Here is a 17,547-nt window from a genome sequence, read left to right on the forward strand (position 1 = left end):
CCCGTGATTTACCGCTGACGTTGCGTTCGCAGATCCACCGGCGAGTCAGCGCGGAAGAAAAATATCTAGTCATAGTTAAGCACAGGACGGGCCACTCTTGCCAGTCCGCGTTCATCGTTATCTGCCTCGTCGTGTGGGACGGCATCGGCAACGCCGACGACCTCTACTCGACCCTCAGCGACAAACTGAACAGGTTCGGTTTGCCGACGAAGCGACGCTGCGCGACGAACGACACGCGCACCTGCGCGTGCCAGGGCGTCGACGAGGACACCTGCGGCGCGAGCTTCTCGTTCGGCTGCTCCTGGAGTATGTACTACAACGGCTGCAAGTTCACCCGCTCGAAAGACGTGAGAAAGTTCCGGCTAAGCGTCAAGGAGGAGGAACGCGACCTGGAGCGACACCTCGAGGAGCTGGCGGATCGCGTAGCGCCCATGTACAAGCGGTTGGCGCCCAGGTCTTTCGAGAACCAGTGCAGATTAGAAGGGGTAGCACGTAATTGCCGCCTCGGTACGACAGGGGGCAGGCCGTTTTCGGGGGTGACGGCGTGCTTGGACTTTTGCGCGCACGCGCACAAAGACATACACAACATGAACGACGGCTGCACGGCGGTGGTGACGTTGACGAAGCACCGGGACATGACGAAACCGTCCGGGGATGAGGAGCAGCTGCACGTGTTGCCGCTCTACGTGCCCGACGACAGCGACGAGCACGGCTCGAAGGAGAACCAACGCGTCAAAGCCGGCAAGGGAGAGATTGAGATTTTGGACAGGTGAGAGATTAGTTACACGGAGATAGAGAACGATAGAGATATAAGAGTTAAATCAAAAAAAAGTTAGAGGTCTAGTTAGACATAGAGAGTTAGAGGGAGAGATGCAGAACATTAGATAGATAGCTATAGTGAAATAGAGACGCGGAGAGAGATTAGAGGGCAAGAGAGAGATAAAGAGCTAAAAAAAGATAGAGAGCTGGGGCTAGAGAGAGATCGACCGGGATAGAGACAGATAGAGGGCTAGAGAGAGCTAGAAAGAGATAGAGATATTTAGAGGGTTAGCGAGAGCTACAGAGATAGAAAGAGATAGAGGGCTAGAGGGAGATTTAAAGAGATAGAGGGCTAAAGGGAGATAGCGAGCGCTAGAGGGAGATGGAGAGCGCTAGAGAGACAGAGAACTAGAGAGAGTTTGAGATCTGAAGGGAGATAAAGAGCTAGAGATCCGAAAAGAGATAAAGAGCTTGAGAGAGATAAAGAGCTTGAGAGAGATAAAGAGCTTGAGAGAGATAAAGAGCTTGAGAGAGATAAAGAGCTTGAGAGAGATAAAGAGCTTGAGAGAGATAAAGAGCTTGAGAGAGATAAAGAGCTTGAGAGAGATAAAGAGCTTGAGAGAGATAAAGAGCTTGAGAGAGATAAAGAGCTTGAGAGAGATAAAGAGCTTGAGAGAGATAAAGAGCTTGAGAGAGATAAAGAGCTTGAGAGAGATAAAGAGCTTGAGAGAGATAAAGAGCTTGAGAGAGATAAAGAGCTTGAGAGAGATAAAGAGCTTGAGAGAGATAAAGAGCTTGAGAGAGATAAAGAGCTTGAGAGAGATAAAGAGCTTGAGAGAGATAAAGAGCTTGAGAGAGATAAAGAGCTTGAGAGAGATAAAGAGCTTGAGAGAGATAAAGAGCTTGAGAGAGATAAAGAGCTTGAGAGAGATAAAGAGCTTGAGAGAGATAAAGAGCTTGAGAGAGATAAAGAGCTTGAGAGAGATAAAGAGCTTGAGAGAGATAAAGAGCTTGAGAGAGATAAAGAGCTTGAGAGAGATAAAGAGCTTGAGAGAGATAAAGAGCTTGAGAGAGATAAAGAGCTGGAGAGAGATAAAGAGCTGGAGAGAGATAAAGAGCTGGAGAGAGATAAAGAGCTGGAGAGAGATAAAGAGCTGGAGAGAGATAAAGAGCTTGAGAGAGATAAAGAGCTTGAGAGAGATAAAGAGCTTGAGAGAGATAAAGAGCTTGAGAGAGATAAAGAGCTGGAGAGAGATAAAGAGCTGGAGAGAGATAAAGAGCTGGAGAGAGATAAAGAGCTGGAGAGAGATAAAGAGCTGGAGAGAGATAAAGAGCTGGAGAGAGATAAAGAGCTGGAGAGAGATAAAGAGCTGGAGAGAGATAAAGAGCTTGAGAGAGATAAAGAGCTTGAGAGAGATAAAGAGCTGGAGAGAGATAAAGAGCTGGAGAGAGATAAAGAGCTGGAGAGAGATAAAGAGCTGGAGAGAGATAAAGAGCTGGAGAGAGATAAAGAGCTGGAGAGAGATAAAGAGCTGGAGAGAGATAAAGAGCTGGAGAGAGATAAAGAGCTGGAGAGAGATAAAGAGCTGGAGAGAGATAAAGAGCTGGAGAGAGAGAGAGAGAGAGAGAGAGAGAGAGAGAGAGAGAGAGAGAGAGAGAGAGAGAGAGAGAGAGAGAGAGAGAGAGAGAGAGAGAGAGAGAGATAAAGTAAGAGTGGCATCTTATTTTATTAATGCGTTTTTGCGATGGAGATTATTTTTTGTCATACAACCTTTTCTATCTTCTAGTCGGAAAATAGGTGAAAAAAAAATTAACAATTTAAAGTGAACGTGTTTTCAAATTTTCTGGATTACGACATACCAGAACTTTTTTGACCTGTAAATTTTTTCTCTGTCTCGTAAGGGAAAGCCGAAAAATGATAAAATATTAAATGGTTTCAAGGTGGAAATGTAGCATAAAAACGTCATCTTTTTTGTCCAAGAAACTTTTTCTTTAGCTCGTGAGGGAATCAAGAAAAATTAAAAATTGTTTTAGCGGTTTCTGATTTTGCAGCCAGCCAGAATATGTCGAAAGAATGTTTTGTTAAATAAATTTTTCTTTTTCTCATAGGGGAAAGCCGGAAAATTAGGGCAGAGTCGAAAAATGATGAAAAAATAAACAGTTTCCAATTTTAATGATAATTAAATTATGGCCACAATCTTTTTTAGTTTCAATCCCGCAAGGAAAATTATCGTTTGTTGCTTAATAAACTTTTCCTCTATATCGTAAGGGAAAATGGGGGGAAATGACTATAAAAATATAAAGAATTAAAAGTAGCTGTTTCAAATTTTGCAGAGAGTGAGAAAATGCCGAAACTATCGTTTTTTGTTATGTGAAATTTTTTCTATTTCAGAATGCAACGTCGGAAAATGGTCAGTAGATAAAAATATGAAAAATTAGAAATTATGGTAGCTGTTCAAAATTTTGCGGGGACTGAGAACATGGAAAAAGAATCACTTTTTATTTAATAAAGTTTTCTTTTTCTCTTAAGCAAAACTCGGAAAACGAGAGGAAAAGTCTATAGAAATACGAAGAATTATAAACCGTAACGATTCCAATTTTCAATTTTAAATTGTCTCATTAGTTTTTCCACATATCGTAAGGGAAAGTCGCATAATTAATGAGAAGTCGAGAAATGGTGACAAATTAGGACACGGCGTTTCTTGTCTTGTTGATAAATTAGTTAAACACGCTGCGTCTGGACGTCATTTTCCCCCACCCCGCATCTTCCAGGTACGAGTGCGAGGTGCGCACCCTGTCGGAACCGTTGCCCACCTGTCGGAACCGCAAGTCGAAAGACGCGTCGTCCCCCAGGAAACGCAAATCGAGCCAGCCGTCGTCGCCGTCGGTGTCTTCGACGACGCCGTCGAGGTCCGCCGAGACCGCCCCCCCGTCGCCTTACCTCAGTCCCGAGATCCAGAATCGGCACGTGTCCAGTACGACCTTGCAGGAACCCCCCGGGTGGCTGAGTTCCCCTTTCCCGGCCACGGGCTTCCACCACTTGCCCGAGTTTTCCGTTTTTAAAGCTCCCCACGCGTACCACGACCCTTACGCTTCCTACTACCATTGCCCCGCTCCTTTGCTACCATTCGCTCAGTACCGGCCCGCGTCATTCGACGACGTTTACGTCCCTACAACGCCGCAGTTTCCCAAGACGTACGTCGACGTTCGTTACACCGACAACAGCGAGTGCTTCAAAGATCCGGAGATAGGGGGCGTGGCTATCGCGTTGTCGCACGGCAGCGTGATGTTCGAGTGCGCCAAGCACGAGCTTCACGCTACTACGGCGGTGCGCAGGCCGGACCGTAGGAACCCGACCCGCCTCTCGTTGGTGTTCTACCAGCACCGGAACCTCAACAAGGCGCAGCACGGCTTCGACGAGTACACGCTGAAACAGAAGACCAAGGCAGAGGCCGAGCCGTACGACGTCGCGGACCACATCGACGCGACGGCGACGCTGCCCACCTACTCCCTCACCACCATGTTCCCGATGTATCCGTGTGTCGTAACCGGCCCTTACCAGGAGTTTTACGCAGAAAAGTAAAGGGGCGTGGTCGTAGGTGTCGTCACGCTACGAGGTTGTCCGAAACACGGGCCGTTTTTTTTTTAAATAAAAAGCGTCTCGCCCTACGCCATTTCAACGGTAGTTCGAATGATCCTAACCATTTCGGGCGCGTTTCACCTCAACCGAAAATTTTACACATTTACCGATATTTCGAAGGCTGGTTACAAGACTGTGGAAAACAAAAAAGCGCGGTCATTTCTATAGACGAGTAGTTCAAATGAACAGGGGATATGATGCCATTGCCAAACAAACTTAAATGAAAGTTTCGAAGTAGAAATGAGGTAGTTCAAGCGCACGCTTCTTCAAAGATGGGCGCAAGTTCGCCAATTATTGTAGTTTACAACCGTAATTTAAGAAAAGCACGGCGGTTTCAAATGATTCGATTTCCATTATCGAATAGTTTTGGTTGGGATACATGGCGCATTGGAAATGCGGTAGTTCAAACGCGCCTTATTTGTTTTATTTTATTTTATTAGCAGAGTTAGAAAAAACATTGAAGAACAAAATTTTCAAAAGCACTGTAGTTCAAATGGATCGAACAATCTAATCGTTCCGATAAACGGGTAGTTCAATTCAATAATGAGGTAACTTCGATTGGGACTTAAGCTTTAATGGAGGTTAATTATGATATTATAGCTTGCAAGAAAAGTACAACAGTTTCAAGTGTAGTTCATATGAATATAATATTTCAATTTCTATAATCGAGCAGTTTCGCATTAGATATGCGGTAGTTCTAACCCTCACTTTTTCAAAAAGCCCCAAAGTTCGCCCCAAAAGTATACCCGAACAAAAATTTTACAAAGCACGGTAGTTCATATCCAATGCTTATTTCAATGTCTGAGTAGTTCAAATGAATCAAACCATTCAATTTTAATAATCTATTACTTTCAATTGGGTCACAAGCTTTAACGGAACTTCTGACATGACGTAATAGAAATGCGGTAGTCCAAACGCGCACTTTTTTGAAAAATCGGAAGTTCGCCTATTGTTTTTTTTTGTCTTACAGCGTTATTTAAAAAAAATCATTTTGCAAAGCACCATAGTTCACATGAATAAAATAAATCTTTTGTTCCAATGAACGAGTAGTTCATATGAATCAAATAAACGATTTTAATTAATAACGGAATTTCCCGAATAAAATTTTACAGAGCACTATAGTTCAAATGAATCAAATAATTTTATCGAAATGCAGCAAAAGCGCAAGCGTGTCCATTGTTTTATTTTATCTTGCAGCGGTATTTGAAAAAAAAAATTCAAAGAGAAAGGTCGCAAAACACTAAAGTTCGAATGAATAAAATAATTCGATTGTTCCAAAGGTCGAGTAGTTCAAATGAATCAATTTTTTTTTTATAATCGAGTAGTTTCGGTTGGGGGGCACAGTGATGCGGTAGTACAAATACGCGTTTTTTCGAAAAGCCGCAATTAAATTTTATCTTACGATATTGGAAAACACCTATCCCCGAACAAAAATTTAGATCGTTCCAATCGACGACTAGTTGCAACGAAAGGCTGATAATACCTATTTTCTTTCAGTTGGAAAGCCGAAATGGCGCAATGTAAATGTAGTAGTTCAAACGCGCATTTTTTCAAAAGCACGATAGTTCAAATGTCAAACTTGTCAATTGAAAAGTAGATCAAACGAAATTCCGATAATACCCATTACCTTTATACCGAGAAGCTTAAATGGGAGATTCCATATGTGGTAATTCAAACGCACACTTTTTCGAAAAGGCGCCGAATATTTTATTTCATTTTACAGCGGTATGAAAAGTAGCCCCACACAGTGTAGTTCAGATAATCGTAATAATTGCGCGGTTGCGAAATAACTCTGCTAGTAGTTCAAACGACGCGTAAATAGAGATTGTTGTTAACAGAGGTTCAAACTAACAAAAATAGAATTATATATCTTTTAAAAGACATTAAAAAAAGTACTTATTTTTATACCGAACGGATATTTTAAAAATTACTTAATTATGTATTTTTTGGATGCGAAAACTCCCGAAAATTTTTCTAAACTCTCGCGTTTCGGACAACCTCTCCATGCGTCGAACGCAGCACAATTTTGTAATTAACACGGTCGATGTAATAAGCGGGACGCATGACGTCACGCATCGCGCCTGCGCGAAACATTTATTATTATTATTATCGCAGAATATTTAAAAGAGAAACAAACATTATTCAATATAGTATACATCAGTGCCTCTATGATCTCAAAGGAAGAAGAAAACATATAAAAAAATAATAATATAAAAAAGTATAAACCGCAAATTTACCGGAGAGTACAAAAAAATAAGACGTTCAGATTCCACGGTATTCGTATAAAAACGATAAATAATTAATTTATTTGTACATAACGCCCCCCCTCCCCACAAGTATTATACTCGATTGACGCTCCCTCCGCGCACCCTCTGGATGGTAGGGAGAGAGGTGCGCAAAAACCAGCGGCGGAGGTGCGCGTTCGTCTATTTTTATTTTTTTTTTAATAAAATTCGTTCCAAATTGCCCTCCGCCCTCCTCTACCACTCTCTCGAGGGCACGCGAACATCCCCAATTATGTTACCGAAATGTTTGTAATTTTTCGCCTTTTAGTCGCTATGCCATTCAAAAAAATAGTAAAAACGAATGATATATTTTTGAAAAAAAAAAGCCGTCTGGCGTAGAGAGAGAGAGACAGATTTATTATATATTATATATTATATTTCCGGGAAAGTTGAGTTTTGACTTCAGAGGCCATAACCGTGGTGTGACTGTGTGTGCGTGAGTGCGAAGAAACCTTTTATAGTTTTGAAAGTATATTTTTTACGAAGAAATTGAATGGAATAATAAAAGTTACATCGATAGGTTTTACGTAATAATTACGCTAAGTGATAAGTTTTGTAAGGCGCGCAAATCGCCGCCCCCTCTACCCCCTACCCCCCGCCGATGCCAAATATTCGTACACGTTTTCTTGCCTGCACCTTTTTGTTTTACCCTGTATCATACTACCGCCTAGACGTTCCAAAAGCACCTATTTATTATTTATTTATTTATTTTTTAGAGTATTTAAATTTTTGGCGGTCCGGTTTTTCTTTTCGACCGAGCGACGGGCAGCCGCTCTACATTTCGCCCTTACTTTTTATTTTCACATTTTTTGTGTCTTAATTTTTCTGTTTTTCTTTTAATTTTCTATTTTTAATAGAACATTTCTTGCTACTTTCTTTTCTCTGTTTATTTATTTCCTTCTCATATCCTCCGTGTTTTCCCTCTTTACGAATTATTTCCTCGCAATAAATATCTGAGACGTTTTTTCGAATTTTGTTGCTTCTATATTTATTTATTTTTTGTTTTTGTACGTTTTTATTTAGTTCCTTCTCATACCTGTTTGGAAAATTGCTTCGCAAATTTTTTCGACTTTTGTTGCTTCCATTTTTTATTTATTTTTTGTTACTGCATTTTAATGTTTACTCTCCGTATATTTCTCAGTCGTGTTTTTGAAGTTTGCACGCGCCAATGGTTTTACGTATATTTTCTTTTGCTTTGTCGAACATCCATGTTTTTCTTTTTTTTTCCTAGTTTTACCTTGATTTTTTCTGTTTCTTTGCCTCTGCGACTATTTCCTTCACGAACTTTTCCCCCGCAATACAAGTTTTTTCGAATTTTGTTGCTTCGATTTATTTGTAGTTATTGTATTGTCTGGCGCGCCTATTTTCTTTTTCACTCGTCGCACATCGATTTTTTCAATTTTAGTTACTAGTTTTATCTTCCATTTTCCGTTTCTTTTCACTATTTTTTTTGGAGTTATTGATTTAGTCCCTGCTCATTGCATCCGCGTGTATTTACTTCACGGATTTTTAACTAGTAACACATACTTAAGACCTTAATTTTTCTTTTATTGTTTTGCTTTTATATATATATATTTATTATTTTATTTTCTTTTTTACTTTCCTTGCTTTTTCTTTTATTATACTCTCGGACTGCCTCCGTTTTCCGAAAAAACAAACCCGGCCGTCATTTTTCTAAGGTATATTTGTACATATAACGTTTTTTTAACCTATAAATTAAGCTATGTAACATTTTCGAAAAATAATTGCGATGGGAAAAGCAATCATGTGTGTATATAGTATATATTTTTCTTTTTGTCGGTGGATACTTGCATTCCTAGGTGTCGCCGTTCGTCACGACGTCGGATAACGAAATGAAAAAAAAAAGGAAAACTTAAGCAATATCTACGGTTACTTTTAGATCCATATCACGTTTGGAAGTATCTACTATTTCGATGAAAAAGGAAGATGAAAATTTACTTTTTATTACAAAACGATTGGTACTATTGTTTGTATTCCTAGTTATAGACTTTTTAGTTTAGGTTTAAGAGAAAAATTACTATGTGTATTTGTCTTGTGAATACATTTATAAAATAGCAGGCGGCGCGTTTGATTTCGTCGTCGGAGTGAGCGCCATCTCTTGTCTGACCCCATAAGGTGAGGTGCTCCAAGCCATGGACAAAATTAAGCACTCAAGGACTGTCTGAAATTGTAAAAACTGATGGAATCTTCAATGATTACGTGTTATGAACGTATTCGTCTAGTTTTGCATCAAAAAAATAAAAATAATACACAGAAAAATGTTATGAAAATATATCATACAAATACTACGTGCTATAAGCTACAGTTAAATTCAGGTGGACTACTTGGTAAGTAAAGTGAGATTTGTAATTTAAGTTTCCCACAGACATTTTATATATACCGTTTAATCTTTACCGTTAATATCTTAAAAATTTAATCCTCTTAAAAGCTCTATCCTTCCATGATTTTTCTTCCAATTACAGACTTTTTCTTTAAATACACTGATCAATTGTAGACGTTAAATAAACAATATAACAATTTAAAATTGTTTTTATTCCATTGCTTATATGCCATAGCAACAATACATCTCTCTCTGTCTAACGTACACAGCTAAAAAGAGACAACAATAGCAGAACCAATCGGAACGATGGTATAATGGTGCGAAACTTAGAAATCCTATAATTTGATATTATTTTTACTTGTTAAATTGTAATTTTTTCGTGACGGTCATGGAAAAAGTATAGTATGCAACACGTTCGGTAAACTTTTTAATGTCGTTTACCGCACTTGTTGCATAATATACTATTCCATAATAAAAGCGTCTTAAATTAAAAAAGAATACACTACAGTTAAATGAGAGCCTTTTGCAAGATTTTAATACTCATCTTTCAGATTTAAACAAAATCACCCAAGATCAAGTAGTAGACCAAACTTATACGTACTACGTAACTAAAGAACCGAATATACACGCAGACCTATGGATCGGCCAAAGTAAACTTGAAATGGTCAAGAGGATTAAATACATGGGACAATTATTTATTAATTTAATGCTAATAAAATGCAGAATTGAACAAGCAAGAGCAAATTTCATACGTATGAGGAAAGTGCCACGTGGACACGAACTTAAAATAGAGCTTAGAATGAGAATGGTCCAATGTTACGTGTTCTCAATCCTGTCGTATGGAGCAAAATCTTGGAATCTCGCAGAGACTACCATAAAAAATATTTTGAAATGTGGGTGTACAGGCCGATATTGAGGCTAGGTTGGATAGATGGGACATCCGAAAACATACAACATCCAGCATTTGATCATTCAAGGCAAGATTGAGTGAAAACGAGGCCCAGGAAGAAGATCTCGGCTGAAAAACCTACGACAGTGGTTCGGTCAATCAACTAATACGCTGTTTAGGGCAGCGGTAAATAAAGAATTGACAGCCAACATGATTGCTAAGAAGAAGAATATGCTACTCTAACCTAGGCGCATTTTTTTCTCATAGGAGAACAGCGGGAAAATTTGTGCTAATGAGAAAAGGGTGCCCTGTTTTATCAACGAAACACGTATTTATTGAACATTGGAGTGATTCCAATTTACCGAAATTTTGTGTATTTGTAAAATTTTCGAAAGCTCTGGCTTTAGACTAAATCCATAAAATTATCCAAAAAATAACACTTTCCCCCTGGTATTTCGTAAAGGGCTAAAAATGTACAAATAACTATAATTTATAATTATAATAACGAAAAAAAAATTGGCTAAGGTGGGCCTCCTTACCCTAGGGGGGCCAGCTTGCCCCACCCTCCCCTAAGTCATATTTGTCTTAATTAATTTTTTCACTAATTACCTAAGGCAAGCAGTCGGAAAATGACCACGCAGTAGTGGCGGCATCTCTAGTCGGATCGTCGGAACAATTGATTTAGCCATTATGCGCGTGCGTCGTGAATAGCCGCCAACAGATGGCAGCATACATTTCGAGTCGTTTAACTAATTAGTTAGGCGTGAAGCAATAGATGGCGCGCATCCGGTAGTGGTGCCGTCTTTCGTTAAACAACGGAACCAATTAAGGCTCTCTCACCTCAATTACAAAGAACTTTATAATGGACAAATAAATTACAAACTTTTTTTTTTCAAGAAACTTGCACAACTACTTACAAATCCTCTGGATTCCTCCTGCTAAGGTTGTTTATAAAGCTAACTTGCTGACGTTACGCCTATCATCCTGTTGGCTTCTTCAGAGCTCAGCTGGCATTTAGGAAAATACACTTTTCTTGTTGTAAAACCACTTTTCTTACGATTTAGTTTCAAGTTGTGTTTTTCAAAAAGATCAGTTAGTAGAAAATAAATCGAAGTCGAAAAAGGAAGTCTCAAATATTATCAGCGAATTTGACAGTATCGCAGTGACTTAAGAATATCCGACGTTTAGATGCAGATGCTATATGTACAGGGTTATTCATTTTATTTTGACACCGACACACAGAAGTGAACGATTTATCTTATCCAATGCCCTCGAATGATCCAGAATAAGGAATAAATGAGGATAATAATAGTGTTCATCTTCTTAGCAAAAGCACACTATACTAGTTAAAAAATATTCTCTGTTTTAAAGTGAAAATTTTCGATAATGCGATAATTTCTAATTTTTGCTTGATAAGGTGTAATGTAATTTTCGAAAACTTTTATAAAAAGTGATTTTTTTTTTCGTATAAACATACTGCATAAAAATAAACGAGACCTTCTTTTAAAACCGTCCCCCGTAGTGGCAGGCAGCGCTTTCGCTGCTTGTTGCGTAAACCGCAACCACATTGCAGGAAAAAAAACGGAAAGTGCAAGACAATATTTCGCAGAAGTTATATTTTTATTTGTTTTCCCGATATTTGCAAATTTGATTTAACGCGCCAGGCGTTTAGGAAAGCGCAATAAACACGCTTGCCGAGGTCATTAATTTCGCAGCTAATTACCTGCAAATTAACGGCCGGCGTTGTTTGCGTTATGAAGCAAACACTCGCACAGAATCAAAGTTCGACCCAATTATTTCGAAGTTTTTTTTTCTATCTACGACGTATACAGCGTAATTTTGAAAAAATAATTTGTATATATTGGTCTTTGGTGAATCTCGCTCCCGAAAACCCAAAGATCGCGAAGGTCAACCGCCATTTTACCTGACCCATCGGCGTACGGTCCCAGACAAGCGAATTCCGTCAAAATTCAACAGCAACGAGGTAAATGTGGGGTTAGTCATCTGCGCGCCCGTCGAAGTTTCGCCAGCTTTTTTCATTATTTTCGATGACGAAACGCGGCCATATTAACATTTGAAATCTGTAAGCAGTTAACCCCAAATACTTAATATTTTTCGAAATTCAACGGGGCGATTTTTTCGTAACATTTTCAACGTGTCGAATATTTTCTCCCGTTTTGTAGTCTTTTTGGTTACTTTCAATTGGTTAGTTGTTATACGAAATTTATTTGGTATTATTATTTTATATTAATTATTAATAGTATAAGTAATTCATTAATAAATAATAACCGAATTTCAATTTTTAAATCCACATAAAACCAAGTAATCGGACATGGTTAGTTTAAAAGCCACGAGATATGTGGGGTTTGTCGGCCGCACGCCCGTCGCAGTCTCCGACATTTTCCGCTTTTAGCGCAGTTTTCTTATTATTGTCGAAACGCGAAACGTTAAGGGTCACAAGCTGTCTGATATTTATTTTTTTTGAAAATTTCAACCTGTCGACTCTTTTCATGTATGTTACATTCTCCGAGTAACATTTTCGACGTCTTGAATATTTTCTACAGCTTTGTGGCATATTTAATTAGTTTCGATTGATTGGTTGCTGTTATGTAAATATTATTACACATTATTATTTAATAATTCTAAAAGCATTTACAATGTCTAAATTCAGAGTTCACCCAATAACCAGACCTGGGAAATGTAAAATGTATGTGGGGTTCGTCATCTGCGCGCCCGTCGAACTCAGCGCAGGTTTCGCGGCTTCTTTCGACCATTCTCGAAGACGAAAAACGGCCACCCTAATAAAAAGAATTGCCAATTGCTGGATACTCAATTTTTTTGAAATTTTCTACCAGGCGACATTTTTTTTGTACTTCACATACTCCGCGCAATATTTTCGACACCTTGAATATTTTGTCCAGTTTTGGTTAGTTTCCGTTGGTTATCTACCTTTACGTATAAATTATATTTGGCGTTCATGACTATTTGGAAAAACATCTCATATCGTGATTATTGGAATTCTTATTTTATATTACTTAATAAAAATATAAGTAAGTCCGATAGATAATCAAACATAGGCCAGTTTATAAGTCACCAGATAGGTGGGGTTCGTCGTCTGCACGCCCGTCGAATTTTCGAGAAGTTTTGCCACCACTTTTGGAAGGCGAAACGCTGCCATCTCAAGGTTAAGAGTTGCGAACTGCCGGATACTTTTTTTTTTTGAAAAATTTATATTATTCATACAGCGCGTAACATTTTAGACATCTTGAATATTTTCATCAATTTTGTAGTTTGTTTAATTACTTTTCGCGTTTCTAAAAATTTGAAAAAATCTGATTTGTTATTAATAGTATTTTTATTATTTAGTATTATTTGATGTGAATGTGAATAATTCTTTAACAAGTAATATTAGAAACCGGACATACGCAAGCCAGGAGATATGTGGGGTCCGTCATCTGCGCGCCCGTCGACGTCTCCGCCGGTTTTACGATGCTAATTATAATCATTTCAATCACAAGTCTATCTGATCGCGTTTCATTTCGCGAAGATTTGCGACCACTTTCGAAGGCGGAACGCGTTGACCCGATGATTTTTTTTCAAAAATTTCCACCGCGCTACATTTTTTTTTATAATTTAGTTCAGGTAGTTTCGATTTGTTAGTTGTCGCTCTATATAAATTATTATGAAAATTTCAAAAAAATCATAAATATAGGTAAGTTCACGAGATATGTGGGGTTCGTCGTCTGCGCGCCCGTCCAAGTCTTTGATATATTCGAAGACGAAAAGCGACCATATTAGAGTTAAAATGGCATACTAATTATAGTAATTTTAATTACAAGTCTATCTGTTGAGCAAAAAATTGTTCCGGCCGGAATTAAAGTGAATTCTAAGTGTAAGTTTAACGTTATCTTTTTAATGTTAAATTCACTCACATAACTCAAATAGTAGTGGACAATTTAAAATCTTTCAGTCTTCAAATACTTTTTTATGAACCGTAAAATTTGTACTTCCATACTGTAAAATCTCGTAACAAATAATATTAACAACGCAAAATTATTCGCCAAATTAGATTTCAGATGCCAAAAAACATCGATTTGCCATGCCCCAGGCACCAAGCGCCATTATTTCTGGAAATATAACGTAAGTTTCGTTAAATCGTAATATTTTTACCTAAAGAATCTTGCTATGTACTGTTACTCATGGTGCGCCCTGAATAGTAAAACTAATCAAACGACCCTCGTAGAGGCGGGTAAGACCGCCTGGCAATCGGGATTTAAGACCCGTCGTCTCCGATTTCGATACGGACGACAATTTTCGAAAAAAAATAAACACGGAGAACGAAGGAATACCTACCGGGCGCTTTCTCGACTCTCGTCTACGCCAAGACCGGCCAAGGATCCGACTCCTTCTCTCTCTACGGCTTCTCTCTCGCTTTGAAAACGGGTAGGTACCGCAATTTCTGGTTTCTTTCACGCCGACTGGACCTATTCAGTAACCCGCACGCCTCTGCACGTCGCGTACCGCGTATATCCGAAAACGGAACACCCATCGAGGTGTCCGCGTCCTCGCTCGGTGGTTTATTCGGTGTTTGGTTGTTGAGTTTTCTATTAAAAAGGGAATACCGTCCGTGTCTGAGGGATTCTACCGCCGCCCTGAGGAGTTCCTCACGTAAGTGTGACTTTATTCGAAGCTTTGACGAGATAAAAGATTAAAGATAAAAGTTTGGAAAGCTTTCGCTTATTTAAATGATTCTTTAAAATCATTGCTTTGCTTTTTAGTCAGAGAGTCTGGGACCGAGAGATTTATGGTATATTTATAGATTATGGTATACTCTGTCGCAAAGGATATATACATATTATATTATCTTTATTTGGGTAAAATGAAAGGTAGATATTATAATTACCCAAATAAGTATCTTCAAGCACCTTTTATTCATTCAATAATTCACTGTTAACAATATCTTTTCGACCTTGAGAGAAAGAAGAGCGAAAAGAAAAAAGTTCAATAAAATAACCATACTGTCAGTTGCATAATATTATTTTTTGCTAGAAATTTAAATTGATAAAACAATTGCTGAGGTCAGAATTTCCGAGAAACACGTTTAAATTTCTGACGTAAGCAACAATTTCTGAGAAGCAGGTCAGAATTTCCGAGAAACATGTCAGAAGTTTCTACTGAATTCAGAATTTCTGAGCAGCCACTCAGAAATTTTGACTCATAATTTCTGGTTTCGAAAATACAGATACCGGAAAGTTGTTATAGTACGATAAGAAAAATTATTAGTTATCGACATGGCAACTATTATGAATTTGAAACTTATTTGTCCCTTGAATGGCGTTAGTATCACAATATTTACATAATTAGAGTCATATCGTTTTTATCTGTTGTTTGAGTTCTGGTTGGTTTTTAAATTATTTGCATTTAAAAATTCGAATGTATGTTTTACGATTCTTTAAATAAATAATTAAAAGATGTTAAATTAAGAGGAGCAATAATACATCAACATTTTGAGCAACAACAATTTAATTAATAGCAATGAAAAGAAATTTTTACTTGATTCTCAGAAATTTCGATTTATTTTTCAGAAATTCTTACTTGTTTGTCAGAAATTCAAATTTGTTTTTCAGAAATCCAGAAAATGCAACTTGTTTCTTGAAAATTCATGACTTATTTCTCAGAAATAATGACTTTTTCTTCAGAAATTCTGATTGGTTTCTAAGAAATTCCGACTTATTTCTCAAAAGTTTGCCTAAATGAGCTAAAATCCATATTTCGTTTTTGGATGGCCTTTCAGCGCTTTCGCATGATCGTCAATACACGTTAACGACGTTATAAATTTTACGAGCGCTGCGAAAAATACGCGGTTAACATTTTACGATTGTTTTAGTTGGTTTTAAGACCGTGCGAGGCTAGAAAAAAAAACGCCCAAATTACGGGCGCTATCGGAAACCTCTTTCCCACGGAAAAGCTAGCGAAACGAGTGTGTCCCCCGAGCTAGACGGCATAACGGCGTTTTTTTTTATTGGCGGATCTGAAACGCGACCTCTAGGCGATTTGGTGTGTGAAAACGATTTCGCGGAGTTAATACCACACACCAATTTCATCAACTAACTTCACTGTTCAAATACAATTTCATTGTGTCGTATATATATGTACTACGTAGTATCGAAACGCAGAAATTGAACTGATTGATAAACACGTATATCTGGGACATCACAATCAATAGAGATATCAATCAAGAGAGATAAAGATAATTCTTATAGTACACATGAATTCTATTATGAATATGCTTAACACCCACTAATTCCGTTACCAATACCTTTGTTTTTCCCTAATACCTTTAATACTTCCGCTGATACCAATCAAGTGAACTCAATTTCTTTATTAACACCTCTAAAACCTTGTAATTCTGTTACTAATACCTCTAGTACGCCGCAATTCCTTAAGTTTACATTTAATTCCCTTATTATTCATCCACTAATTCCATTACTAATACATATTACGCCCTAATTCCCTAACTTATACCTGCAATAGCAACTAATTTCTCGTAATACTTCGGCTAATACCAATTAATTCTACCTGTTTACATTATTCACACCTCTAATACCCATTAATTCGTTCACTAATACTTCTATTACGCCCTAATTATCTAACTAATACCTGCAATACACCAACTAATTCCATTTAGTTCCATTATGAATACCTCTAACTCCCAATAATTCTGTTACTAATACCTCGAATACGCTTTAATTCTATAACTAATACCTATAAGATCTACTAATTCTCGTAAAAATTCCTTTAATACCAAGTAATTCCCTTATTTGAACCTGTAACACCCACTAATTCCATTATAAATAGCTCTAACGCCTACTAATCCCCCTAATAATAACAATGCTAGACTTTTTTTATTAATAAGAATAAAAATTTATATGTATACCAGCCCTCGATATAGGTACCCAATTTAAAAATATGTATCTATCTGTCTATATATAAATAATAGAACCAACATTAAATAATTAGTCATTCTTTTTATTATATCCAGAAGCCGTTTAATAAAAAATGAAGTGATTAATTCTAATTTAGATAAGTAATTAAGGAAATAATTAAATTATGTTTAATTAAATGTATTATAATGTACTTGTGCGTAGTCGGATAATTAAGCAATAAATTAAAATTTAGTTAAATATTTGTAGAACTAACTGAACTTTAATTAGATAAATAATTAAATATTTTTAATTCAGTCACACTAATTAAATTAATAAATCTAATTTTGTTAAATATTAAAATACTTGAGTAAAATTTAGTTGGTTAATTAAAATGGTTAAAAAAAAAAATTAAAATATATTAATTACTTGAAATGATTAAATTATTGATTGGACGATTAGTTAATTAAGTAATTGATTTGGGTTTCCAAACTTCTTAAGCGACGATCGCGTGTTATCAATTCGTTCGAAAAGTCCTAGGTCGTCGGTACCATTGATAAACGTTTTGGTCCGTTGGGCCTCGTTTTTTTGCGACACCGCAACCCGCACCGAACGTCGTAGTATCTCGCGGGTCGATCTTTCGCGTTGCAAATCTCATTGTTGCGACACGTCTGACCGTAAAATCGACTATAACCGGGTCAAATTCGTTA

General features: G+C 37.6%; 3 protein-coding genes across 4 annotated transcripts in view; all 3 read left to right on the forward strand.

Annotated features, from left to right (window-relative positions):
- Positions 1 to 8,756, forward strand: part of LOC132697172 (methylcytosine dioxygenase TET-like) — a 74,957-nt gene extending 66,201 nt beyond the window's left edge. The window contains exons 8-9 of the mRNA XM_060662466.1: positions 33 to 769; positions 3,532 to 8,756. Coding sequence (XP_060518449.1) covers positions 33 to 769; positions 3,532 to 4,342 — 1,548 coding nt within the window. The 3' untranslated portion in view covers positions 4,343 to 8,756. The remainder of the gene's footprint in view (positions 1 to 32; positions 770 to 3,531) is intronic.
- Positions 4,943 to 17,547, forward strand: part of LOC132697173 (uncharacterized) — a 43,657-nt gene continuing 31,052 nt past the window's right edge. Inside the window, exons 1-2 of the mRNA XM_060662467.1 lie at positions 4,943 to 4,947; positions 14,407 to 14,582. Coding sequence (XP_060518450.1) covers positions 4,943 to 4,947; positions 14,407 to 14,582 — 181 coding nt within the window. The remainder of the gene's footprint in view (positions 4,948 to 14,406; positions 14,583 to 17,547) is intronic.
- Positions 14,422 to 17,547, forward strand: part of LOC132696717 (storkhead-box protein 2) — a 71,321-nt gene continuing 68,195 nt past the window's right edge. For both annotated transcript variants that reach the window (XM_060661704.1, XM_060661707.1), the window contains exon 1: positions 14,422 to 14,582. The gene's annotated coding sequence lies outside the window, so the exon portion shown is untranslated. The remainder of the gene's footprint in view (positions 14,583 to 17,547) is intronic.

Source organism: Cylas formicarius, unplaced genomic scaffold, assembly GCF_029955315.1.
Source record: "Cylas formicarius isolate icCylForm1 unplaced genomic scaffold, icCylForm1.1 PGA_scaffold_1__22_contigs__length_36826433, whole genome shotgun sequence".
Lineage (NCBI taxonomy): Eukaryota > Metazoa > Arthropoda > Insecta > Coleoptera > Brentidae > Cylas > Cylas formicarius.